Consider the following 26,847-nt stretch of genomic DNA (forward strand, 5'->3'; position numbering starts at 1 on the left):
GTTGGAGAGTAATATCCTTGAAAAAGTGAGAGGATGGGATGTAATCGAGACTGATATTCAGCAGATGTGAATAACTACAGACATAATGATGGCCAAAATACTAACGCTTTCAGGCTGGTTTATAATTTAATGCTGTCTTGAGCCCCCTGACTGCCCCGACCCCCACCTGGACCACATCTCCTTTTCCTTGGGACTCCCTGGGTCTTCTCATCATCCAGAAACCAAAGGGTAACAGCTGGAACAGGGGGAGGATCCAAAACCAGCTCTGTTGCCATGTTTGTACTTCCACCATTCTGGTTATTAAGTGTTTTGAATATCACCCAAGGATCCAGTGCACAGTGGAGGTGTTAGTCTTATAGAGGAGAAATAGACAGGTGGATTGATAGATTTGGAAAGGGTGAGGTTGAAAGTCCTCTTTTCAATGCTTTTATTTTCTTAGTAGTCTAAGAAACTAAGAGTAAAGAGGGGCAAGGGATCGTATAGGTAGGAGAGAAGAAGATGTGCAATTAATGTCTAATGGCATAAGAAGAAATAAATTGGTGTGGGCAATATGCAGAATTTATAGTCAATTAGCCATGGTTGGGATATTGCCATGCAAGTAGGAAAGAGGAAGACAGAGGTAAGGGAAGTGAGAGTATCTTGTAGGGTGTGATTATAAAAATAGGTCATAGACTAGTTAAAACAGAAGTAGGAGTATAGAGGCAAGTGAGAATCAGTACCAAGGTGGTAGGGCAAAGAGATGATAGGTTCTGCTGCTGTTGAAGAATTGTTGGAGTTGGGGTATTAGTAGGAGTAAGTTGGGGAGATAGAAATGGTAAGTGGAGAATGGCTGTTCAAGATTGATGAAGGAGCACAGTTTTTAGTAATGCCAAATTCTAGTGAATGACCCTGAGAGTTTTGGGCTAAGATGGGGTGGGGTAAAAAAATCACTGGGCATAAGGAGGTTAAGAAAAGAGAGATCAGGTTGGGAGAAGGACTGTCTATGTAGACATTGAAATCACCAAGTTACATGATGATGGACACAATGAGAAAGAAGCTATCATCTTGAAAGAACAAGAAGTTACCCAAGGGTATGTAAATAACTACCATAGGAGATGTAGGGAGTCTGAGGGTATGAACTTCAAAGATGCTAGACATATTTAAGAATGGGGTGCCAGGCACTGTTCTAGGTATTAGGGATAGTAGTGAATAAAACAGATGAAAAATCCCTGCCCTCATGGAGTTCACCATCTTGTACCACTTGGCTGTCTCTTGAGTGTTCTGGTTTTCCTACTTGACTTTTTTTTTTTTTAAAGATTTTACTTATTTATTCATGAGAGACAGAGAGAGAGAGAAGCAGAGGGAGAAGCAGGCTCCCAAGGAGCAGGGAGCCCGATGAGGGACTCGACCCAGGATCCTGGGACCACGACCTGAGCCGAAGGCAGACGCCCAACCGTCTGGGCCACCCAGGCGCCCCCTACTTGACTTCTTATGGCCAAACTCTCCCCATTCCAATCCATGTGTTTTGTTATTCCCAAATTTCCCCTCTTCACATAGAAAATGTATCATATAATTCTCCTTTATAATAATCTACTCAATTAGTGGTTTGATACTATCTTATAAATAAACTCTTATTTCTCCCTGTGGCATTTGAGTTGCAATTTAGCTCTGAATTTCTTGTTTGAGATCTGCTTAAAATTAGGGATTTGTACCTCCTCTGGGAAGCCTATCTTTTGATTCTTTTTACCGCAAAATTGAGTGCTCGCTTCGGCAGCACATATACTAAAATTGGAACGATACTGCAAAATTGACATTTCAGGACATTAAAATACATAAACTAGTTATAGGAATTCACTATGCATTCATTTCCTTTTAAATCATCAAAAGACATTTAGTCATTTCAGTCTTGTGCTGGAAAGTGCTGATCCTGTAACCCCGAGCTCTAACTGCTCAGGTCAGGGTTAGATACAGAGTAAGGGTGGAGGTGGAGAAGGATAGCCTGACTTTTGCGGGGATTTCCAGGTCATCTGGTCCAGCAACAGAAAGGGGCTTCTGGTCACTTTTCATTACTTTTTCTGTTGAAGGCGGCTAATTCCCTAAATAATAGACATGACTTTGTATATATTTATTTGTTTTTTCTCTAGGGCAGAAATGTGGATGTTTTTAAGGAAAACAAAGCAGTGACCCTTTGGCATATCTTATTTACCATATCAGTCAGAGTCTAGGCAGAAAACATAAGCCACACTCAAAATGGTTTAATTGAAAAGAATATAATGAAGGACTATTACAGAGGTGTGGGTGTGGTTCAAGGAACTAGCAATGGTGGTAAGCCTTTACAACCCTAGGCCTGAAGGGGCACTGGAAGAAAATGGTATTATTAGAGACCCATGAGAGCTATAGCCATGGAAAAGAAGCTTCGGGACAGGCATTATAATCAGAAGGCCAGGGTATGGCCAAAACTTTGGCCTAGTTCGAGGGGGAGAAGAGTGTAATTCATAGGCTGGTATTTCTCTCCCGCCTTCTTTTGATCTTCTGACAGCGCTTCCCATTGGTCTAACTCAACAGGAAGCACAAGGCAAGGAGGTCCTGGTGATGTATTCATAAATGTCAGCTCCCAGGGCAGAGTATGGCAGAGAAGCGGAGACAATGGATTTGGAGAGGGAAACCAAAAATATCTATTACAAATATTCTCTACAACCATAAAGTAAAAAAAAAAAAAAAAAAAAAAGTCAGTAGAAGGCAAGGAACTTAAAAATCACCATACAACTACCTTCCTAATATTATCACCTTCCTATTCAAACATTTAACTTACTGAGTGTTCTTTCTACTTAATACTGGTCAGCAAACTTTTTCTGAAAAGGGTCCCATAGTAAATATTTTAGATTTTGAAACCTAAGAGGCCAAATTGAAAATATTACATTGTATTGACATAATCACTTAAAATGTAATCCTTTTAGCATATAAAATGCAGTCATTAAAATCCAGTGGGCTTGGGGCTCCTGGGTGGCTCAGTCAGTTGAGCGGTAGGACTCTTGATTTTGGTTCAGATCATGATATCAGGGTGGAGGGATCCAGCCCCACTTCAGGATCCACTCTGGAAGCCTGCTTGAGATTCTCTCCCTCTCCCTCTGCCATTCTCCACCCTTCTATTCTCCCACTCTAAAAAAAAAAAAAAAAAAAATCCAATGGGCTAGATTTGGCCTGTGAGCCATAGTTGATCACGCTCTGGCCTAGAAAGTCCTAGAAAGTCTTCTAAATTTTTGTTAGCCTACATCTGCCTATTTTTTAAATAGCCAGTCCAAATAAAACCTCCTCCATGTGGCCTGCCAGACTGAGACTCTTTGAGTTATGAATGAAAGAAAATCAATTTTTACAAGCTTAAGAGAGTAAAATTACTAGCTTAAATTTGAGAGGATGTTGGAGGTCGATCCCGGAATCCAGGAGCTGCAGGCATCCCAGCTATTCCAGGCATTGTAGTATCAGAACATGCCCTCTTTATCGCTCTTTTCTTATCTTTGCTCTTTCTGTAGTTTGGTTTCATTGTTACTAGGGAGGGCAAAGCTTCCCCATAGAAAACATAAAGTACTTGTCCCTCTTTAGGCAATAATCCCAGGGAAGTATTCTGCTCGACCTGTCTTGGTCACACACCCATCCTTCGATGAACATGTGTGGGTGGTGGTGGGGGTGGTGGTGGTGGTAGGGAGGTTCTATGACTGCACAGGCTTGGGAGAAGAGCCCACTGCTGAGGACGGAGTCCCAGAGGGAGGGAGAATTCTATTGCCAGAAGATGCAGACAGGATGTCTATTTTTGGGAGATGGAAATCTCACAATTATAGTCCAATATGTGACATGCCATAAGAGAGACCATGTCTGAAACGTCTGAGATCCGTTTTATCACCCCCAGTACCTAACATCACATTTGGTAGACAGTCGTGCGTTTTTGATGAATGAATGACTCAGTTCCCCAGCTGGTTGTGAACGCTCTCTTCTCTAAACTGGCCCAGATATCAGCTGTTGTCTAGTTCTACTGTAGGTTGTCTTGGAGGTTTTCCTGTCCATATGTTATCCTTTCCCTAATCCCGGGAGGCAGAGAATGCCTGAGACAGAGCCAGGCAACAGGAATCTCAGCCCCGGAACCAGAGCACAGAATGCTGTAGACGCCGGTGACAATACCGACTATGTTCTGGGTAACCCAGGTGGCCCTTTTGTTGAGGCCTTCCGGACACAAAGGCCCCACCGACAGACGCGACCCTCCGAGGATAGGGAGGCCCGGGGGCGGGGGCACAGCGGGAGCCCCAGCCTCGGGGGCGTCGCACCGCCCAAAGGAGACAGCGGGGAGGCGGCCGCGGGCGCCGATCTTCGCTCACCAGCCACTCGCAGCTGCGGTTACAGACCTGCAGCCTCCCTCCCCTCCCCACCCGGGCCCGCCCGCCTGCCTTTCTGTCTCCTCTCTCCCTCCGTACTGGACGGCCCGGGTCCATTTCCGGGCTCCGGATATTTGGTGTCAATCGGGCTGGGGGCGCGGGAGCAGGTGGCGGCGGCGGGGTAGCTGGGCCGCCAGCCTGGGGCGCCGGCACGGGTCTCCCGCCGCCTCTGTCGCCAGCCCTTCCGCGGCGGCCGCTCCTCCCCCCGGTCGGCGCGCGCTGCCGGCCGGACTTTGCGCCGCGTCGGGCGCTGCTGCTGCGCGCGGGGCCGCGCTCGGGGCCGGCGGCGGCGGGCAAGCGGGCGGCGAGCGGCGGCCGGGACCCCGGCCCAACATGGCTGAAGTCACCATCGACCAGTCCAAGCTGCCCGGAGTCAAGGAAGGTAGGGGCCGGGGCGCGAGGCGCGCGGGGCCCCTCGCCTCTCCCAGCCTGGCTCTCTGCGGGCGGGGAAGCCGTCTTTTTGGACCCCGAGGCCCTGGCGCCCTGGTCGGGGACAGAATTGACTGAGGCTTTACTGTGGTACCTTGGGCGAGTCATTACGTCCTGAGCCCAGTTTCTCGTGTGCGAGGAAATGCGGGGAGAGAGGATAGCACCACCCTCAGCAAGTGGTTGTGCAAATGTTCTAGCGAAGAGCAAAGCGTTGGTGAACGCTCAAGAGCTGGGTACATCTGACTTACTTGTGTCCTTAAAAATCAAGGCCCAGCCTAGCTGGCTTGAAGGCTAGGAAGTGGGGAGGGGTTGACACTCAGTTCCTTGTGGAGCCTTTGTTTTGAAACTTGACTCTTTCCCTCCTTCTCGCCACTTTTCCTAGCCCAGCGTCTGGCTGGCTGACTTTCCCACCTCCCTCAAGGTTTAAAAGTTTAGTCTTGGCACAGCCCAGCGTGGGCAGGCTGATGGGAAGCTGCTATAAGCATTTTCTTAGGAAAAGCAAGGGGTAAGGGGGAACGGAGGACTGACTGGTGACCTTGATTTTTTTAAAGGCTCTTTATACTGATGTCCTGGGAAATTACGGTTGATCAGTACTGGTCTGGTTTAGCTACTGGCACTTAGCCTTTTGACTTCCCTCCCCTGCTCTTGGTTGACTGCTCCAAGATCTAGCATTTTTGTTGTTGTTGTTGAAATTTTGGGTGCTGGAGCACCTTAACCTTTAGTTATCTTTGGCTCTTCTTTGGCCCCGGAAGTGTGGAAATCCCAGAGTGCTATCCAGGCTTGCAGAGGTTGTCTTTGTTGTGAATGTCATTTGTTTCAGTTGAACAATGTGGCCTGGGGTGTCTTGGGAATGTGGAATTGAAAATAATAATTTTTGCTTTCTTGGAACTGCATGTTTCACTGACAACTTGATTTGACTCTGATGGTCTTGTGGGTGTTCAGGCCGACCCCAAAGTACCAAGTAAGCTTGACTGCTTTTTTTTCCCAGAGTTCGAAACACTGGGAGATAGAGTAACTGGTTTTATGTAGAATTTTTAATGGGGCCAGGCTTGTCCTATTGTTCCTGAAGGGTATTAGAGCTTAGGCCTGAGATCTTTCAACCTTTCAGTTTCTAGCAAGGCTTTGGTGAAGATTCAGGTATTCACATTCAAATGTAGTTTTCACAGCACTGTCAAGTCTGGTGCCTGAGTGAGAGGAAAGGCAGATCTACACTTTGAAAGTCCTAGTCTGGGGCGCCTGGGTAGCTCTGTCGTGTACCGTCTGCCTTTGGCTCAGGTCATGATCCCAGGGTCCTGGGATTGAGCCCCACTTCGGGCTCCCTGTTTGGCGGGAAGCCTGCTCCTCCCTCTCCCACTCCCCCTGCTTGTGTTCCTTCTCTCGCTGTCTCTCTCTCTCTGTCAAATAAATAAAAATCTTAAAAAAAAAAAAAAAAAAGTCCTAGTTTCTGAGATTGTCTGGTTGTACTTAGCCTTTTGGGTAGGAGTTTTATGGACAGATGTCTGTATGTTGGACGTCCCTAAAGAAAAAGTGACCCTGTATAGTGTGTCGTGCTTCCTTGGGGGTGGGTGATGAGTAGAGTGAACACTGGAGTTCAAACACAACCTTAACAGGTAAAGTATTAATCCTGTGGTGCTGTGATTTTACCCAGCCCCTTGTACCTGTCGCTGACCTGGAACAAACTCGAAACTCACTTTCTGTATATGCTTTTATATGACTCTTAGGTCTTCTGGTTTCTAACCAAGACATGAATGATGAATGATTTATTCTAGTACATTCTCAAGGAGTTCAAAAAAACACTTTTCATCTAAAAATGCAAGATGTTTCTATTCCTAAACTCTGGAATTTTTGCACATTCAAATTGGCTTTCACTTTGCATAATGTGGTGTTTGGCAATCCAGTTTGCGTGATATGGTTAAGTAGGAAGGAAATTTGGTGTGGCTCTTTCATTAAGTTAGAATTAAATACTGATTGATTTTGAAGGTGGTCAGAAATTGTTGAGATCATTGTCTTTGTAAGCATCTGACTTTTCTGGTTCCAAGATCCTCAAAGGAAATGATGTATTAGGCTAGGAACCTCCTATTGGTGGTGTAGTTTTTGATCTGGGAAGTATTCAAGTCTTAATAAAGGATATCTTTCTCTAATATAACTCTTAATTATGGCCCAGTAACTCCCTAACAATGCCTTTGAACCCTAATTTAAAGAGAATAAAGGTGGTGCCCATGTTTGGATAAAACATACACATTGAGACTGTTCTTAATACTGAAACTCCAACTCAGTTTGTAAGGAAAGTTTAGTGGTAAATTGCTTAATATCCTGGCATAGATTTTTAAGCTCTGTTTTTAAAAATCTGTCTCCTCCACTTCTCTTTTCAGTCTAAACTTTGGTAGATTGATATACAATTACGATTTGGGGTCATAGGGTGGATTTCAATAGAGATTAAGAATAATGCAGTGGATGTCTGTGGCTTCCCACTGCCTTTTCTTTGGGAGAGGTTGAGGAGCCTTGTGACCTTTGTTGTGAACATGTCAACAGAGGTCATGGGTAACAGCTGACATCAGGGAATATTTTAATATTTTAAAATTTTCTTTTCTAGGTTAAAATCCAGTGCTTGCTTGTTTAGTTTTAAGGTGGTCAAAGATGTTCATCATTTGGACAGACCTTTAAAAAAACCAAAGTTACAGCAGTATTTTTACCTTAGGAAATCTCTTAAAATAGGAGATAAAGGGACACATTTGAGTTCATATGTAGGTGAAAGGAATTAAGTTTAGCTAAATGCCAACACATCATTATTTCTGATTTAAAAGCACATTTGGAACACATGCATACTTTTTGTAATGGAAATACTGTTGCCAATGTTTAGGAATAGTCCTTTATTTCTTCTGAAACATTTGAGCTTCTACCCAACAAGATTTGAAATAATTCCAGCTGTTGTTTTTTAAAGTATAACTCAAATGCATCATGCAATTTGCGAATGTTAGACAAAGGTGTAGTCAGGTTCCAACAGTATTCTCTAAGTTTCTTAGTTTAGATCCGAGCTGGGTATGTATTTTTCTAAAAGTGAGTGCTTTTCTTCAGTTGACAGACTTAGGTTTTTGGTCAATTTTAGCTTCTTTGCTGAATTTTCTTTCTTTCTTCCTTTTTTTTTTTTAAAGATTTTATTTATTCATTTGAGACACAGAGATACAGAGAGACAGAGAGAGAGAGCATGAGAAGGGGGAGAGGGAGAAGCAGGCTCCCCCCTGAGTCAGAAGCCTGATGTGGAGCTCCATCCCAGGACCCTGGGATCATGACCTGAGCTGAAGGCAGACGTCTAACCACCTGAGCCACCCAGGTGCCCCCAAATTTTCTTTCTGACACAATAGTCCAGACCTCTCACTTTCCTTTTTTGCCCTTTCCACTTAGATTCCCATATCACTACTTAATTTGGAGTAGCTCATTTATCATCATACTCTTGACCCTTCTCCTGTCTAACAGAGTTTTGACCCTTAAAGTGTTGGTCCAAGAGCTAATGTTAGCCTGTCCATCAAAGCCATTTCTAGACCCTTTTAAACTTTTACCAACTCCTTTGTAATTTTATAGGCATTAGAGTTTTCCCATTTATAACCATTTAGCACAATACACCAACCCTCCCATCAGTTCCCAGTGCCAGCCTTCTTTCTTCTTCTCTTGCAGCAGTAAGAAATGCAGTATGTATTATATGTCTGTACTAGTCTTCAGATGGAAAGTTCCACCATCTCCAGAGTTGGTTAACTCTGTGTGTGGGTGCACATCTGAAGTCAATGCACCTAGTGATTTTTCTTGAAGTAAAAGCAGCTAGCTGTTCTGAAAGAAAATATTTTTTCTTTTATGAAAGATAAAGTGTAATACATTTTCAAAAATATGTCTCGAAAGCACTGATTCATTTTAGGTCCAGGACACCCCAGTGACCTAATGAGGTAAATTAAATTAATGGTACAAATCCAGAATTTTAAGGGGAAAGATACAAAGTTAGGTCTGGTGTAGTAAGTTAAGCAAGTTTTCCCAGAGATTTTAAGCATATCACGTGCACACTAGGCATGTAATGTGAAGGCATTGTCTGTGAGATATATAGCATCTGGTTCCAGGGCAAACTCACTTTCTCTTTTCTTCAAAATTCTATAGCAAGTTTTTATTGTTACTGTTTTTTAAGGAGACAGTGGCTGGATCTACTTGAGTTGGGAGATTTGTATCTTATTTATCTTTCTTTACCCTCGTCTGGCTTTAACATAGCCAGGAAATATTCAGCAAATATTGCATATGTGAGTGAATGAATGAATGAATGAGTGTATTATTAAATGCTCCCTGTTGGTTCAGGAATCATACCTCTGGCATAGTATATTATTATTATATATTAAAAATAATATTTATATTCCTTCTCAGAGTCTCGGCTCCTAAAGGGCAGGGATAATGCCTTTTAACCATGGGCTCACAGATCACAATGCCAGAATTAAATTTATAAAAATTTTTTTTTAATTTTATTTTTTATACCAAACCTTTTAATCTTTTTTTCTAATGTTTATTTTCTCATAGGTGCATCTTAAAAACAGATTTATCCTGTATAAATATATAAAACATAAAAAGTAAAAAAAAAAAAAAAAAGCTATGCTCTTCCTTCTGTCCTTGGAGGTAATCATTATTAAGAATAAAATTTTAGTGAAAACACCTAACAAATGCTCTTTTGTGGTTTTGATTTTTATTTGAGTAATAGGTTTAATGCACTTATCTCACAATTTGGAAGTTGGAAAGAATCTTAGATACATATTTTAAAAAAATGTGTGCCCCCTGTTGCACAAGGGTAGTTACACAATAAAACATGCCCTGTCGTGCATGGACATGATCTTCACTGTAGTGGAGAGGCAGTTGTGTAGAGTTCAAGGAGTTGCTGTAAAGAACCCTCTAAATTCATACTGCACCCAAAATGCCTCTCACATAAAAGAAAAAGAAAAACTCTTCCAATATGTTGTTATATGCAAGGATGCAATACTTTCTTGCTTGGATGAATTTTAAAAAATGGATATAGCTGTCATTTGTAAATTAAGATTTTTTTTAATAAACTTTTTAAGTCATTGAACTTTTTTTTTTTTTAACTAACAGGTACCTAAAGAACAACTTCTTCCTTATGTCAAACTGTAAAGTTAATTGATTTTTAATCAAAGGATCTCAGAGTAGAAAGCATTAAAAACCACTAATCTAAGCCAACCTCCTCATTTTCCGGAGGAAAGTCTGAGGGCTAGGATGGGGAAGTGAGTTGTACGGAACTGCTGAGGTTAAGTAGCTAGGAATTAGCACATTGGGACTAGAATTAGAAACATTTAAAGCTGCAAATATTCTCTCCCTTCCTACGTTCTCCCTCCTCTCCCATTTTCTCCCTTCTCTCCCACCTTTTCCCTTCCTTTTTCTTCCTTTTCCCCCTTCCGCTCGTCATTTCTGTCTTTTAAATTATTTTGTCGATACTTAAGATTAATTTCTAATGTGTTTCATTAATACTGTCTTATGCTTAGAACAGTAGAATGAACATAATGACAATTTCAGAGATGTTTTGAAGTTATTTTAGGGATAATGTTTGATATGAATGTTAATGAGTTAATATCGGCTTTATTTTATTTTTTAATTAAAACCTTTTTTTAGGTTTTATTTTTGATTCATCAAATGAATTACTGAGTAAACTATGGGAGGTCACACTCCTGCCTCAATGCTCTATCTAAAAAAAAAAACATGCATGTCTTCTCTGCTGTATTCAGCCTGATGGGGCTCAAGTTTAAAGGCTTGGGCACTTTGAACATAGAGAGAAATAAACTCAAAGAAAGCCACAGGCCGTGGTTTTTCCACAGTCCTTGTCAGGGGTATAGGAGTTTTTAATGAGATAAATGAATTTGTCTTAGTGATAAAAAGCTATGTAATATTCTGCTCATAAAGAAAGCATTTATAGATACCACAAAACTTTAGTAAACTCTGCTTGAAATCTAACTACAGGAGCGTATTTTTAAAATGAACCATTAAAAAAAAAAGAAAATAAAAAATAAAATGAACCACTCTCAGTCATGGGGGAAAAACAAACCTATCGTAGCTATATTTGCAGTTTCAGAAGTAGCTAGTGGAAGGTCTATTGAATTAATATTTTTAACTGATGACCCACTTAAAGGTGTCCTGTGCTTCAAAATGTAAAATTAGGATACCCTAGATCTTGAATAAGACCTACAAAGGATAATTGGTTTATACATGCAGAAGGACCTTGGGGATTATTGGGCCATTTATTCCCAGATGTTTGAATTTAGAAATCAGTGCAAAAGAATTCCCAGATAATATTACTGTTAGAAGTTATGACAAACACACACACACACAACCATTTATTTTGATATCCTTTCCTTTACAAGAAAAACCCCCATATACATTAAAGTACATATGCATATGCATATGATAGTTGGTAACCATACACTGACATAAAAACAGTGAAAAGTTTCTCATAAAACAGAACCAGGTGTAATCAGTTTTGTTTATATAGTAGTGTTTTTTTTCTTTTTAGTCAAGTTCATTGAGGCATAATTTATATACAGTAAAAATTCATCCTTAATTTACAGTTCTGAGTTTTGACAAATGTATAGTCTTGTAATTATTCCAACAATCAAGATCAGTATAGTTACATAACCCCCAAACTTCTCTACCCTGTTTTCCTGTCTCCCACTAGCCATTGATTTGTTTTCTGCCGCTATAGTTTTTTTCCTTTGCAAAAATGTCATATCATTTGGATCATAGTAAGTACTTTTTTGAGTTTAGCTTCTTTCAGTTAGCATAATGTATCTGATACTATGTTGTATGTATTAGTAATTCTGGTTCTTTTTATTGTTGATTTCCAGGGTTTGGCTGTACCACAGTTTGCTTATCTGTTCACTTGTTGAAAAACATTTGGGTTGTTTTCACTTAGGGTGGTTATAAAGTCCCTATAAACATTTGCATATAGAGGTTTTTTTTGGTGAAAGAAAATTTTCATTTTTTGGGTAAGCACCTATGGTGGGATTGCTGGGTCATATGGTGAGTGTATGTTTAGCTTTATAAGATACTGTCAAACTGTTTTTTGAAGTGGTTGTACCATTTTGCATTCCCACCAGCAGTGTGTGTGAGCTCCAGTTGCTCTCCTTGCCCAGAGTTTGCATTGTCAGGGTGTTTGTTGTTGTTGTTGTTTTTAACTTTTAGCTATTTTATTAGGTGTGTAAATAACACGTGGCTTTAGTCTGCGTTTTTCTAATGACTAATGATGTTAAGTCTCTTATGTTATTTACCATTTTTATATATTTGTTGAAGTGTGTTCTAAGCTTTTGGCCCCTTTTTTAAAAAAAATTAGATTGTTTTCTTTTTATTGCGTTTTGAGAGTTCCTTATATATATTGTGGAGTCAGGTCTTATATCAGATATATATTTTGCAGATGTCAATGGTTTTTAAACCTTCGTGCAACATTAGACTGTTCATGTTGAGAGCTTTACTATAAACACATTCCTGGCCCTACTAGATACCAGCTAAATCTCTTGGATATAGTCCCAGGAGTTTGTAGTTTTTATACCCCGATTATATACTTGGACTTACACAATGGACATTTGCAACATACTGACTGAAAATACTGTGGTCACCCTAGTGCAGGAATCCTCCCTACTCTAATCTCTCAAGCTTCTGCAGTGGCAACTCATTTCTCTGTTAGTGTTCAAGAATGAGCAGCATTTTTTTCCCTCTCTAGTAATTGAAATTTGTTCCTCTAAGGTAGGGGTCTGCACACTATGGACCATGGACCAATGCAGCCTACCCACCACTTGTTTTCTCATAGCAGGTGAGCTGAGAATGGGTTTTACGTATTTTAATGATTGAAAAAAAAAAGAGGAAGAAAGATTGGTGACATAGGAACATGCTATGAAATTCATATATCAGTTTCTTTTTTTTTTTAAAGATTTTATTTATTTATTTATTAGAGAGCGAGCGAGAGAGAAACAGCATGAGAGAGGAGAGGGTCAGAGGGAGAAGCAGGCTCCCCGCTGAGCCAGGAGCCCGATGTGGGACTTGATCCCAGGACCCTGGGATCATGACCTGAGCCGAAGGCAGTCGCTTAACCAGCTGAGCCACCCAGGGGCCCCATATATCAGTTTCTATAAGTAAAGTCTTATTGGAACAAAACCGTGCTCATTGTTTGCCTATTGCCTGTGGCTGCTTTCATGCTACGAAAGTAGAGATGAGTAATTGTGGCAGGGACCATATGACCAGCAAAGCTTAAAATTTTTATTATCTGGTACTTTATAGGAACAAATAGTGGGTTTTTTTGGACCATTTTTGATGAAACTTTAAAAAATCTTCCTTATTTAACTTTTTTTGATACTTATCACCATGAGCATCAATTATAACTTTTCTTTAATATGTCAGTGTTGTTGGGGACTATTGCTGATTGAACTCTTATGATAGTGTATTTTATATTTGTAGTGACTTTTAAAAATACAGACATACCTGATTTTTTCTTTTGAGGAAGAAAAACTTTACACTCCATATATATTTCTAGGTACTTCAAAATTGATTCTCTAGATAGAAGCCATGTGTAAAATAAGAGTATGTCATATGCCAGCTCTGAGTAAGGGTCTGTGGGCTTTCATGAGTGAAGTGCATGAATAAACAGATTGAACTTTTTAAAAAAGTTTGCTTATGATTTTTAGCTTATTGCTTATCACTGGCTCTCTTCAAAATGTATTACTGACGTTTGCATGAAGGAAGTGTTACTTCGTCTTCTTAGAAACTTCTGTCAGAAGTACCTAGGTTGATTTACCACTCCACTTCGAAGGCTTAGTGTGTAATGATTGTTTCCAGTCTCAACACAGCTCCTCAATGACCAAATACCAGGGGAGTCTCCATTGGACTTTTTGGCTTTTATTTTTCTAATGAGTCATAAAGGCTGAGTCACTTTCCATTAACTTTACTTCAGGACTTTTAACTGCATATAGAAAAAGTGTGAGTGGTTTATAAGGGTATCTTTCCCTCTTCACTGCCTCCCAATCAACAACATTTGTTTTTGTCTTTGTTTTTTTTTTTAATGACTATATAGAGGAGTCCATGATTTACTTTATTGTATTAATTACAGTAATATTTTAGTAGCACTTTTCTATCAAATGCTTTAAAATGTTAGTTTTTTTCTTTCATATTATGAAGGTCTGTAAAATATAGAATGTTAGGGTTGACAAATACTGTCAAAAGTCTTTATTGCCTAGGTGGGAAACCTGAAGTAGAGAAAGAAGAGACTTGATTAAAGATCATTGTCGCCCCATCTGCACTTCTTGAGCTTGGTCTAACATCTGGGCCAATAGCTATTTGGAAAGAACTGCCCATTCTCAGTGTCTACATTTACAATCACTTTCTGGCTTTGCCTACAAAAGGTCCCTTATCCTATCAGTGATGGCTAGATTTTAACTTGACATGTCTGCTTCTCTTGTTTTCCCAGGTTTCCATGGTCAGACCTTATTATTTCAAATTGGGTTTTAGTGGACTCACAAAGCATTTCTTCTTTTCTTTTTATAGTTACCCCATTAGAGATTCACAGAGCCAGTCTTCATAAGGTCATTTTGGCTGTGTGTGTATGTTGGAGAAGAGAAACTGGAGATTTAGAAAATGGTTGGGGAGCCATGGATACACCCCAGTTTACTGTGCTTTTAACATCCCTGAACTCCAGGAACTTGGTGTCAGTGACTTTCAAGCTCCCCACACTAGGATAACTACTAGGCTTAAAGACAGGGTTGCCAAAGAATTTATAGGCCAAACCTAGACACTGTGAGTAAAAGGGATGATTCTAATAATTTCACCAGAGTGGATGGATACTGGTAATCACACAACTAAAGGAGACATTGCTGAAATACCACGGGCAGTTGGATGTGATGACTGAATGAGGTCCTCTTCTGGATATGTGAAGTTTTCATTGGCATTTAAAACCCAAAGGGTACCTGTCTATCATAGATTGTCTTGAGGTTCTAAATTTGTTTTCTGTTTCATAATTGATTACTATGTAAAACATGAAAACTTATTCTTTAGATTATAGAATAGAAATCATTAGGGTGTCATTCAGCTATTCATATTTGGGTTTATCAGAATTTTATTTTTTTTAGTTTTCTTTCTGTTCCCCATTTATGGGTTCTCTCCATATATTCCCCCCAAAATGTAAAGAACAGATGTTGAAAAGATTTGTGCCAATTAAAGGGAGGTAAGAAATGCAGACATTTCTGATTCCTTTACTTGGCAATGTGTAATATGCCTATCATTTTTTTTTATTTTTAAATATAGAATAAGACTACCTTTTTACTCTGCCAAGCATCTTTTTAGTAATTGAGCTCTTCCTAGAATTATTTTGCAGTATTTGCACTAGTTTACTGATACATTAAATAATTCATCCCAATTGAAATCAGACTTATGGTATAAAATTTAACTTCAGCAGACTGACTTCTTTCTAAAGGGAAATACCTTGAACCTAGACTTGTAAGACCTGGTTTCACATCTCCTATTTACCACCTATTAGGTGTAAGAACTCAGAGATAACATGCAGTATCTCTAAGCTTTAGTTTCCTTAGCTGTTTATTGGAGATAATATTCACTGTGCCTAATACATGGGCTTGTGATGACAGTTAACTGAAGAAATGGATATGAGAACTTTCTGTAAAAATGTAGTGGTATACAGTCAAGCTCTTGATAACATTACTGTTCAGATTGCCTTGTAATACTTTGACTTTTTCACTTCTTCCAGACTGTTGTTCCTGTGAGCCCTGTTGCTCTACCTGGAGTTTCTTTCTCCACTATCCAAATTCGGCCTGTTTGTACACCCTCCCACCCCCACCAGGTCTCGCTCAAGTGCTCATTTTCTGTTAAGTCTGCCCTGCCCTGTTTCTTCTTTTCTGTGATTTCTTCAACCCACTTTGAACTACTTACTTCCTAAAGCAACATGATCATTCTGTGTATTAATTTACTCTTTCTCTCTCAACATGAGACTGGCGGCTGACTGATTTCAGTATTTTTGGGGGATCCTTACATATAGGAGATATCCAGAAAACTTGTCAGACTATCTGACAGCTTGTGCTCAGTGGGCAGACTGACCTGAGCTAACTGAACTGATGACACTAGAGTAAGAGCTATGATCATTTGCATGAATTCATAGGGGTAGGAAAAGAAGACTAGGAACAAGTCGCTTTTACTTTTTGTTGTATTTTTTTTTCCATTTCTCAAATTTCTGTAAGATGTTGATTGGTATTGAGGTTAAATCAAGGCCTGAAAACACACAGTAATTTCCTTTGCAGACAGTGAGCTTACTTGTTTATGGATTGACTTTAGTTATGTAAAACAGTGCTAATGTGTGCATATTTTCCAGGAATGTTATATGGTATCATTTTGTCACTGTTACTAGAGAATCCAGTTAAGTTTCTTAGATGGTGTTGGGGTCCATTCATAATTTTTATGTTTACTATTTTCTCTCAGATTTATTTTGACATAAAGGGAGCAAGTTTCTTATAAAGCTTGACTAAACGGATCAAGCATAACACGTGTTTTTAAAGTTCTTGATTATAAGGGGAGATAATTGTGAAGAATCTGAAAGTTTTGGGTTGGAGACCAAAGAGATGGATGCAAACTTTGAGTGATTTATGATCAAAAGAAGGTGGGAAAGCATGAGCAAGAGCTCAAGAGTTTTTGCTTTGGGCATGAATATGTCCAATTGTACTTAATTTGGAATGATTTTCTAACTTAGGGCACACTGTTGAGTCTCTTTCAAAGAGCTTCATATGATATATTAGGAGTTAACACTGCTTTCAAAACAGGCAGTGCTATAAAAAATAAATTTATATTTGTAGGCAGCTATTATTTTAATTTTTAAAAAAAACCACCAAAATAATTTTGACTCCTTTAAAAAACAGTGAAGCAAGTAAATCCTGTAGAGCAGAAAGGATTTGGACAACTTGTCTTCCTGTTCACAGACGCAGCTGCCCCTGATTTTCTTTCACTTCCTCTGCAGGGGAATTACATGATAACCAAATATACTGTAGAATGTACTGAAGCCAGTTTCAGTAGCATTGCAGAGAGAAATCCAAGGCATTTTAACACATTCCACTCGAACTTAAAACATTTGGTGATCTCTGAGAAGCATTCTGAATATGGAGGGTGCTCACTTTCCCAGACTGTACTGTGATCATCTGGCACCACATAAGCCTTTTAGTTAATGACACAGTTCACATTTATATTCATTGAACACTAAATGACTGATAACATGGTCTCATTTTACGAAGAAAGCAGTATTTGGTGCAGGAGAAACACAAGTTATTCTATAGGGTAGTCTTTTATATAGGCTGTGATGATCACATTTTTGATGATATGCTTGTGTCCAAGAGACAAGTGTATATCACTTACTCTGAATCAAGTACATTTCATGCAACCCTATGTCTAAGGTGGATGAATTCTTTTTTTTTTTTTTTTTTTTTTAAGATTTTATTAGAGAGAGAGAGAGAGGACGAGTTGGTAGGGGAAAGGGCAGAGGGAGAAGCAAGTTCCCCGCCGAGCAGGGAGCCCGACCTGGGGCTTGATCCCAGGACCCTAGGATCATGACCTGAGCTGAAGGCAGATGCTTAACGGACTGAGCAACGCAGGTGCCCCAAAGTTGGATGAATTCTTAATTTGGACTGTTTCCTTACAGCTCAGGACATTGAGGTTTTAATTTGGAAAGTGACTTGTCAGAGGTCATGTGGTGAGCTGCTGACAGAAGCAGAACTAAAATTCTGTCAGATGTCTGGAATTAAGAACAAGGCTCTTTTGTACTTGTGTGTTCCTTATATGCTGTAGTAAAGTTAGCCATATTTCCATACACTGGGCAAGAAATATCTATATTTCTTATAGTAAAGATACCAAGATGTCATGTGGATTTGGCAGAAAGTCTTCACTAGAGCAACTCAAAGAACAGAAATTAGGAAAATCCATCTAGTTTTAGGCATGCACTGTTTTTACATGTTAGTGTGTTTATATTTTGACCAGTTATACCTCTACTCATACCCTCCTGTCATTCTTGAGGTTGATTAAACTATTAATTATATGACTTTCGTATATAATTCTACTTTGCTTTCTAACTCGATATTCAATTAAAAAAAAGTTTGAAGTGATGGAGCTTATTAAACATTTTATACATACTGATTTTCCTTTGACTCAGGCCCACAATATGTGTAGGAAACATTCTCCTTCAGTTGGACATAAGTTAGAAAGAGCTATAGAAATGTAGTAAGCTGTTGATTACAGTTTAATTCTTTGTCAGAAAACATTTCTACACATCACAAGACAAAGCAATGATTGCATATTCTATTATAGATTCTATGCTAGACAAGTGACTAGATCTGTGTTAATCAGTGACTTAGTTAAGGGACCTGACTGGAAGAAATACTTAATGGGACATAACTATGGAACCTAAGAATTCCTTAATTCTGATGCTGCCAGTAATAATAGGTTCCATTTATTGAGTTTCCTTTTATTGAGTGACAGATGTATTCCTTGGCCCCTCACTTAACCTAATTCAGTTCTCAAGACATTTATTCTCATTTTACAAAGGAGGAACCTGAGGCTTAAAGAGATTAAATAACTTGCCCAGGGTCGTTTATAGCCATTAAGAAAGCAATATTTGAATCCTGATCTGTATAGCTCCAAAGTTTGTTTTATTTTGTTTCCCTCTGAAATAACTCTTCAACAGTAGGAAAAACCCAAAACAGAATAATGTTGCCACTTTATATACTCTTTATTTTTGTATTATTGAAGAAATCTCAGCTTTCTTATTGGAATTTACTTCTATGCTTCAGGTTTTCTTCTTTCTTACCATAGTAGTAGCTGTGTTTCCAGCTCTCTTTAGGAATAGGGAACCATCAAAAGTGCACATCTAACTTTTAAGTACCATTAAAGTGAACACAAATTTTTCTCAATAAAATAATAATAATAATAATAATAATAATGATGATGATGATGATGATAATGATAGGGCCTCCTAGGTGGTGCAGTTGGTTAAATGTCAGACTCTTGATTTTGGCTCAAGTTGTGATCTCAGGGTCTTGACATCAAGCCCTGCATCAGGCTCTGTGCTCAGTGTGGAGTCGGCTTGAGATTCTCTCTCCCTCTCCCTCTGCCACTCCCGCTTATGCGCACATGTTCTCTCTAAAAAATAAGTAAATCTTTACAAAATAAAATAAAATATCCCCTCTGATGAACTACACAGAGAGCCAAAGTGGTTGACAGAATCACTTTTTTTTTTTTAAGATTTTATTTATTTATTTGACACAGAGAGAGAGACACAGAGAGAGCACACAAGCAGGGGGAGCAGCAGGCAGAGGGAGAAGCAGGCTCCCCGCTGAGCAGGGAGCCCGACGCAGGGCTGGATTCCAGGACCCCGGGATCATGACCCGAGCCAAAGGCAGATGCTTAATCGACTAAGCCACCCAGGCGCCCTGACAGAATCACTTTTTAAACTCTTGGCACAACTCCCTGTTATCAGGGTAGGGATTTTCTAGGTGTGCTTTGAAATACAGGCCAACTTCTTTCAATTTACTGTTGGGTTGCTTCCTTCTGTTTAGACGGTATTTCTAGGAAATCTGATTTAAATGTAAGCCAACTTGTATTATAATTAGGAAGATAAATCTCTTGATCTTCTGGGGAGGCATTCCCCTAAATTCTAAGAATGTACCCATGATCTCAAGATATCTTGTAGAAAAACACATTTCTGGTCAGTAAACATGACCAATTATTGAGCATATGGCAGCATACCAGAGTGAAATTCCAAAAATCTCAAGATTTACCCATTTGTTTTTTATTCATACTTTTAGATTTATATGATCTAAGATCACTAGAATTGTGTGTAGAGTTCTGACAAATGGTTACCAGAGTGGAACTGTGAGTAGTACAATTTGCTTTATGGGAGCAAGATTCTAAGAGAATCTTTTTACCATGCCTACTTACCCCATGACTGATACTTGAAACAGAATTTTGGGGCGGGGGGGATTTTGAGTATTACTCTTGATTTTTTTTAAAAAATTATTTTTTTAGAGAGAGTGTGAGAGGGGAGAGGGGCAGTGGGAGAAGGAGAGAATTTGAAGCTGACTCCATGCTGGGCAGAGCTCCACTCAGGGCTTGATCTCATGATCTGAGATCGTGACCTGAGCCGAAATAGAGAGTCAGACGGTTAACCAACTGAACTACCCAGGCGCCCCTTACTCTTGATTTTTTGAAATTGAAATGTGTTTACTAATCCTAATAGCAAAGAAAGTGCTAGCTAAAGTATCTCCTTGCAGAAGAGAAGTTGAAAGTGGAAATATCTGACTCAGGGTAAATAGAATTTGCAGTAGCTAGTACTTAAGGAAACTCTCTTGTCATATGAAGCCAATAAACCAAAATGGTTTTCTTTTCTTGGTGTAAACTTGTACTTAAGTTGGGTTGGATGTGATCTTTTGGGTTTTAATGGGCATGACTGGGTTTATCCTACAGGGGTTTAAGGAGATGGATGGCTTTTCTTTCTAGGCTAAGGCAAACAGAAACCAAAACCATTTGAGGACTGCCAAACCATTTGAGGGCTTGTTTAAATGCCAGGAAAAGTGCCACTCAAATAGTGGAACAACAGAAGGTTGGAGTTTCTTTAGGGATACATGCAATAAAAATAAAAGCAATAAATTCTTACAATCTGGATATTCTTAGTGGAAAATTGCTTTGAAAAAAAAATCTGCTACTGCTTATCTAAAGGTATTTAAGTATTTTGGGTATCTTGAGGACTGCTTGTGGTTATTAAGGGTCTGTTGTTTTCTACGTAGAAAGTCTGACTATCTCCATCAGAATAATTTGTGAATACTTTTTTTTTTTTTAAAGATTTTATTTATTTATTTGACAGAGAGAGAGACAGCGAGAGAGGGAACACAAGCAGGGGGAGTGGGACAGGGAGAAGCAGGCTTCCTGAGGAGCATGGGGCCTGATGCAGGGCTCCATCCCAGGACCCTGGGATCATGACCTGAGCTGAAGGCAGAAGCTTAAGCGACTGAGCCACCCAGGCACCCCAATACTTTTTTTTTTTTTTTTAATGTACAAATTTCCTGCAGTGCTCAAGTACTTATAGTGGCTGCTATCACTCCCATATTTCAAAGAGCAAACGTAAGTTATATTAATTTGTTCAAGATTATTCATCTACTGAGTGTTACAGCCAGGACTGCAATCAGAGTAAGAGTACTTAGTTACACTGTACTGCATCCTTATGCAGTGAGTATTCACTGAATACAAGTGTTCTGTGTAGTGTATTACAGAAAACACTGTGTAAAGAGTTTCATCATTTTCTTTTTTAATTTTTTTTTAAGATTTTATTTATTTATTTGACAGAGAGAGAAACAGTGAGAGAGGGAACACTGTGCAGGGGGAGTGGGAGAGGAAGAAGCAGACTTCCTGCTGAGCAGGGAGCCCGATGCCGGACTCGATCCCAGAACCCCGGGATCATGACCCGAGCCGAAGGCAGCCGCTTAACAACTAAGCCACCCAGGCGCCCCATCATTTTCTAAATGTAATTTTTTTTTTAAGATTTTATTTATTTGAGGTGGGGGTTGGGGGGAGGAACAGGGGAAGGGAAAGGGCAAACAGACTCCGTGCTGAACACAGAGCCCAGTTCGCTGCTGGATCCCAGGACACTGAGATCATGACCTGAGCCAAAACCAAGAGTCTGAAGCTTAATGGACTGAGCCACCCAGGTGCCCCTCTAAGTGTAATTTTGATAGCCATCTTTTTATGTTCAATTAGGAAATTTTAAATCCATTTAAAAAATAAATCATTTTAAAGCAGGAGTGATTTCTTTTAAATCATTTTTGTGATATTAAAAGTAATTATTTAGCTGCTGTGTAAATTCATATATTTCTGAATTGTTCTGAAGTGGAGCATCCACGTGAAATGTAATTGTTCTTTAAGGAGTGCACCAAAGACAGTAAACTTAGGAGAATCTTCTCCACCTTTGATCAGTTTAATTTTCAAGGTCATTTGAGGTTCACAAATGTACATTTGCTAATTAGAATGCAGAGTTCTTCAGTAATTGGTTAAGTAAGTATTAGTGTTCCGGTGGGTTTATTCAGTAGCCCACCAGTAGGTGTATTTCCCAGAATTGAATTCCTTTAACTGTATTAAAAATCTGTTCACTTTCCTTTCTAAGTGGAGATTTGCTCACTTTGTTTCTGTGACATAAATCTGCAGAGTAGTTGTTTGATAAATGTAGAACAACTTTTGATTTTTTTCACTCTGCTGAAGTTAGCAAAATTACCATCACTTTATAGTTGAAGAAAAAGGAATAGGAGAAATACCTTACAAGAATTTTGAAGATAAATCAGTGGCTAACACAAAACCAATAATATATTCAAAACCCTTGGTTGCCCATACTGTAAAGTGAGTTACATCTGTTAGTTAAAATATAAGTGCATATGCACGTGTGTGTGTACACATGCCACGAATGATAAAATGGCTTTGAATGCTACTGAGTGGTTCAGTTGTCTAAGTTAGCAATAACCGATTTATCACACTGTGATTATTGTTTAGAGCAGTGCTGTCCAATAGAGCTTCTGTGGTGGTGGAAATGTTCTGTATTCCACACTGTCCAAAATGGTAGGCATCAGCCCCACATAGTTATTTAGCACTGAAAATGTGGCTAGTGAGACTGAGGAACTGAATTTTTAAAATTAATTTTAGTTAATTGGAAGAAATAGCTACATGTGAGTAGTGGCTACCATATACAGTATGGGGAAAAGATTGTGACCCTAGTGGACAGAATAATGATGGATCAATAGAACATTCAGATTTGGTCTAGTTTAAGGAAATCTTTTCTAACATCTGTTCCAACATCGGATGATGTAGATGTACATCATATGGGATTTTGAAGGGAGCCTCACTCATGATCACTTGGTGGGAATGCAAGGACAGACCCCAAGCACCAGTTTGTTGGGAAGGCAGACCAAGTGACCTCTAGGTTGAGCTCCTTTTGAGATTATGGGATGCTTCTTGAGAAGAAAGGAAGCTCAGTTTCAGTGATTTGCGTTAGTATCTAGATCTGCTTTTTCTGAAAATAGACAAGGTCTGAGTTGTAACTTTTCTTGAGTAGCTTTTTTTTTGTTACTGCCAACACAAAAAAGTTTGGCTTCAGAGTACTGATCCATAAAGTTGATGCCTGCAAACACAGGAAGCTTGTGAGGTTGTTTGTGTTTGTGGGTATTTTTTTTATCCTTTATGATAACTTGAGTCAGGTATTTCCTTATGGGAAGTCTTACCTGACAGTTCTACCAGGATGGGTAAATACTGCTCTGTTTCTACCCTGCTACCTTCCCTCCCCCCCGCTTTCTCACTTTTCCTCTCACCCTCAATCTTTTGCTCTGTCAGATGGAAATTTCTGACTCAGGCATTTTCACTTTTCCAGTAAGTTACCCAGTTACTCTGTGGTCTCTGATAATGATGTAGATGGTTTGTGATATTAAAGTAGTACTTCTGATTTGAGGACTTACATTATCTCAGCATTTTCAAAACCCACTTGCCTGCAATCTAGTGTGTCTGCGGTTAACTATAATATATCCACTTGCCAAACAAGTGGTTTGGGTTACTGGGGTTTTCATTTAACTTGGAATTTGGGGGATTAGAAAAAAAAAAATAACTCAGGAACCGATTTTAATAAATTGCATCAGAGTGAAATGTTGGGATTAAATCAATTGTTTTGCTTTTTAAAATGTCTTTTTATTGTGCTTAGTCTTGTGCTTTTGTTGAAGGGGTGTGTGTGTGTGTGGCTAGGCACACGTTTAAAACTCATGCTTCAACTATTGATGATGTCCATTATATAATTTAGTGCTTCCTATTTAAGTTCTAGCATTATAACAATTTAGTTTCTTGTTTGCTGCTAGTAAAACATTTTTTTTTTTTTAAGATTTTATTTATTTGTCAGAGAGGGAGAGAGCACAAGTAGGGAGAGTGGCAGGCAGAGAGAGAAGCAGGCTCCCCGTGGAGCAGGGAGCCTGATGCCGGACTCAATCCTGGGACCCTGGGATCATGCCCAGAGCTGAAGGCAGACACTTAACCGACTGAGCCACCCAGACATCCCAAAACATTTCTATTCAGTGAAGAACTGGTGTTCTTTGTTTTTTAGATAATGAAAACTGAGCAACTTTCATATTTCCCTGCTTGCTTTGGTTCTCAGGAAGATCAGATACAAATTGGGGGCCTTATGTAGACTTTATATTTGCTAACATACTTTTTTCCTTAACAATAACAAAAATAAACCTTTGATTCTGTTACCTTAAGGAAACAGTATAATTAAACTGAATGAAGAAAACATTGCTAGTGCAACTCATTTTTCCTAGTAAATATTTGTTGTTTCATTGTTTAGATGTGAAAATTAGATTAAAAACATATATTTTATTATAAAATATTATTAAAAGGATTATAAATAATAAGACTACCCTTCATGGTAGATAAATTGGAGAATATAGAAATGCTTAAAAAGGAAAATGAGTGACATTGTAATTCTATAGTATATGATCAGTGTTAGGATTTTAGTGTTTATCCTTCCTAATATTTTATGAAGTTGAAAAGTCAGTTATGTCATCTGTAGTCAGAAAGTCTCCCAAGATCAGCCCATATAAAGCAGAGTACCTTTACTTGTGCCTAGTTCATATGATAAGCCACATGGATAGTCATCTATCTATAGAGTATATAAAACAACAGATTTCAGAGTGCCATTGTTTATACAAAACACCCTCCTCTACCCAAAGCTGGAAATAGGATCAGTGGATAATCTCTATAGATTGGCAAGTTTTACCTTTCTAAAGACCCTTTTACTTAGAGTTATTTCCAGGGGGACTGCGTTGAAAGGAAATGGGCTTCCTGGGGCTGAAATATTTAAGAGGATGGTTATTTGGACAGGATAAGGCTAGACTTGACAACTGCTAAAGCTCTTTCTGATAATCAGTTTCTATAAAGTGATGAATCAGCACATTTTTATGAACAATGTTTGAAGTTTGGAAATATTTGAACAAACTAGGGAACCTGGCCTATCATCCAGGGCCTTTATTATTCTTAGAGATATTCACATGAGATTAAGATTCTTGATACTCTAAAACAGTTTGGTGCCGTCACCAAAGCAGTGGCTTTAGCAGACCAGATATTTGGTAAACTTTGCAGAAGATCCTGAGTTACACTATTCTGGTCCTTGTAGAGGTTTTTATGAAAAGGGTAGCTTTCTATCTTTAATATTTGTGGCAGGATAATTCACCTGGAAGATGTTTTCCTGTTACAAAGATCCCCTGCCCTTTTTTTTTTTTTTTTTTTTTTTGCTTCTTCCAACCTTGACCTGTTTTCATTTACCTTAATTTACTAACACTTTCTAATTTTCAGGACTATTTGGCAGCCTGCTACTGTAGAGTATTTCTGAAGACATGAGGAACTTTTTCTCAAGTGATTCAGGATGCTAGCTCCAAGATTCTGAAAATTCCTATCAGCACCTTAGTACAGATTGCATTCTATGCTTCAAAATGCCATGTACATCCTATGTATCCTGTTGGGTTATTTAGCTTAACACATATCCTGCTGTATAGATACATTTTTCATAGTCTGGGGGTCTAATCTTAGAAATAACACTTATTTGTGTGATCTTGGCATTGTTATTCCAACTCTCAGAGCCATCATTTCTTCTTCATTAATTGAATTATGCGTTTAATTGCGATCTAAAGGGACCAACAATTGACCATCTGTCTGAGTGTACTACCTTTCTAGATATTCTAGGATTCTATCAGCTTCTATCCATTATAATACATATATCTGTAATTTGGGTGACGGAAGCAGAAACCCTTTACTGTTATTTTATTTTTAAGATTTATTTATTTATTTTAGAGAGAGAGTGAGCAAGAAAAAGGGCAGAGGGGAGAAGCAGACTCCCCGCTGAGCAGGGAGCCTGACACGGGCTTGATTTCATGACCCCTGCGATCATGACCTGAGCCAAAATTAAGAGTCGCACACTTAACTGAGCCACCCATGCACCGCCCCCCCCGCCTTTACTGTCATTTTAAGTAATGTGGGTAGACATGCAGCTCCTCAGCCTTTTTTCAGGTGAGCTGGAAGGTGATGATGGCTCATATCTGCAAAAAATGCAGTATTTAATTGTACATCATTATTTTTATTAGTCATCTTTTTTCTTAGGAGCCCTCCTTTCCACAAGTATTTATTTGAAAATCATTATCTCAGGCATTGTGATAAATGTTGGAGAGAAAATGACCCATAATATTTTTCCTGCCTTGCAGGATCTTGAATGTATGCTGGGGAAACAGATAGGTAAAGGTAATTATAATATGATTAGTGTTATAGTACTGTATTTACTATATGCTGTGAAATCACCAGGGGAAAAAAAAGCATAGGTGAATCTGCTGGGTGTGTGAGAGTCAGTTGTGATGGTTTGGGTTTTATTCTATATGATTGGATTAATAGAGAAATGACATTTGAATGAGGGTTTTGAAAGTTGATTATGAATTTTTTAGACAGTGGAGAGGTGCCTCAGGCAGACACTCACACAATCTGTATTATGGTGACTAAGCTTCCTTCAGACTTTCAAGACTCTCCTGTTCTCTGTGTTCTACACCCACACCAACCAACCAAAACATAAACCAAAACCAATAACCATAAAAATCCCCAAACAGTTGAAACATTGGTTAATAGTACTTGACTCAATCATTTGTACAAAATGTGGATGAAAGTCTGTCTTTCATAAAGGAATTACGGAAATCTATGTGCACTTTGCAGGTAGTTTAGTAAGGGGGGCAGTTATACTAAGGATAACTATTACAGAAAAGTGGATCTGACTTAATTCTATCATGGGTCTCTTCTCAGAAGGATCCTCTATCTTCTAGACAGAAGGAATAACCATACTATATGGGATAGAACAGGGGATTTGGAGACTTGATCAGAAAAGTAGTCCTGCCATTGGCTACTTTGA

At 39.1% G+C, this 26,847-nt stretch overlaps 1 protein-coding gene across 4 annotated transcripts in view; it reads left to right on the top strand.

The window, feature by feature from the left end:
* The first annotated feature begins 4,142 nt into the window (after positions 1-4,142).
* Positions 4,143-26,847, top strand: part of CCDC50 (coiled-coil domain containing 50) — a 70,045-nt gene continuing 47,340 nt past the window's right edge. For 2 of the 4 annotated variants that reach the window (XM_034999825.1, XM_034999826.1), the window contains exon 1: positions 4,143-4,785. In XM_034999825.1, the coding sequence (XP_034855716.1) occupies positions 4,158-4,785 (628 nt within the window). In that variant the 5' untranslated portion in view covers positions 4,143-4,157. Of the gene's footprint in view, positions 4,786-11,911; positions 12,667-26,055; positions 26,196-26,847 lie in introns of those variants that run through there. The other 2 variants (XM_034999828.1, XM_034999827.1) reach the window with 2 other exon arrangements.

This window comes from Mirounga leonina, unplaced genomic scaffold (genome assembly GCF_011800145.1).
Source record: "Mirounga leonina isolate KUSES-001 unplaced genomic scaffold, KU_Mleo_1.0 Mir_115, whole genome shotgun sequence".
Taxonomy (NCBI): Eukaryota; Metazoa; Chordata; class Mammalia; order Carnivora; family Phocidae; genus Mirounga; species Mirounga leonina.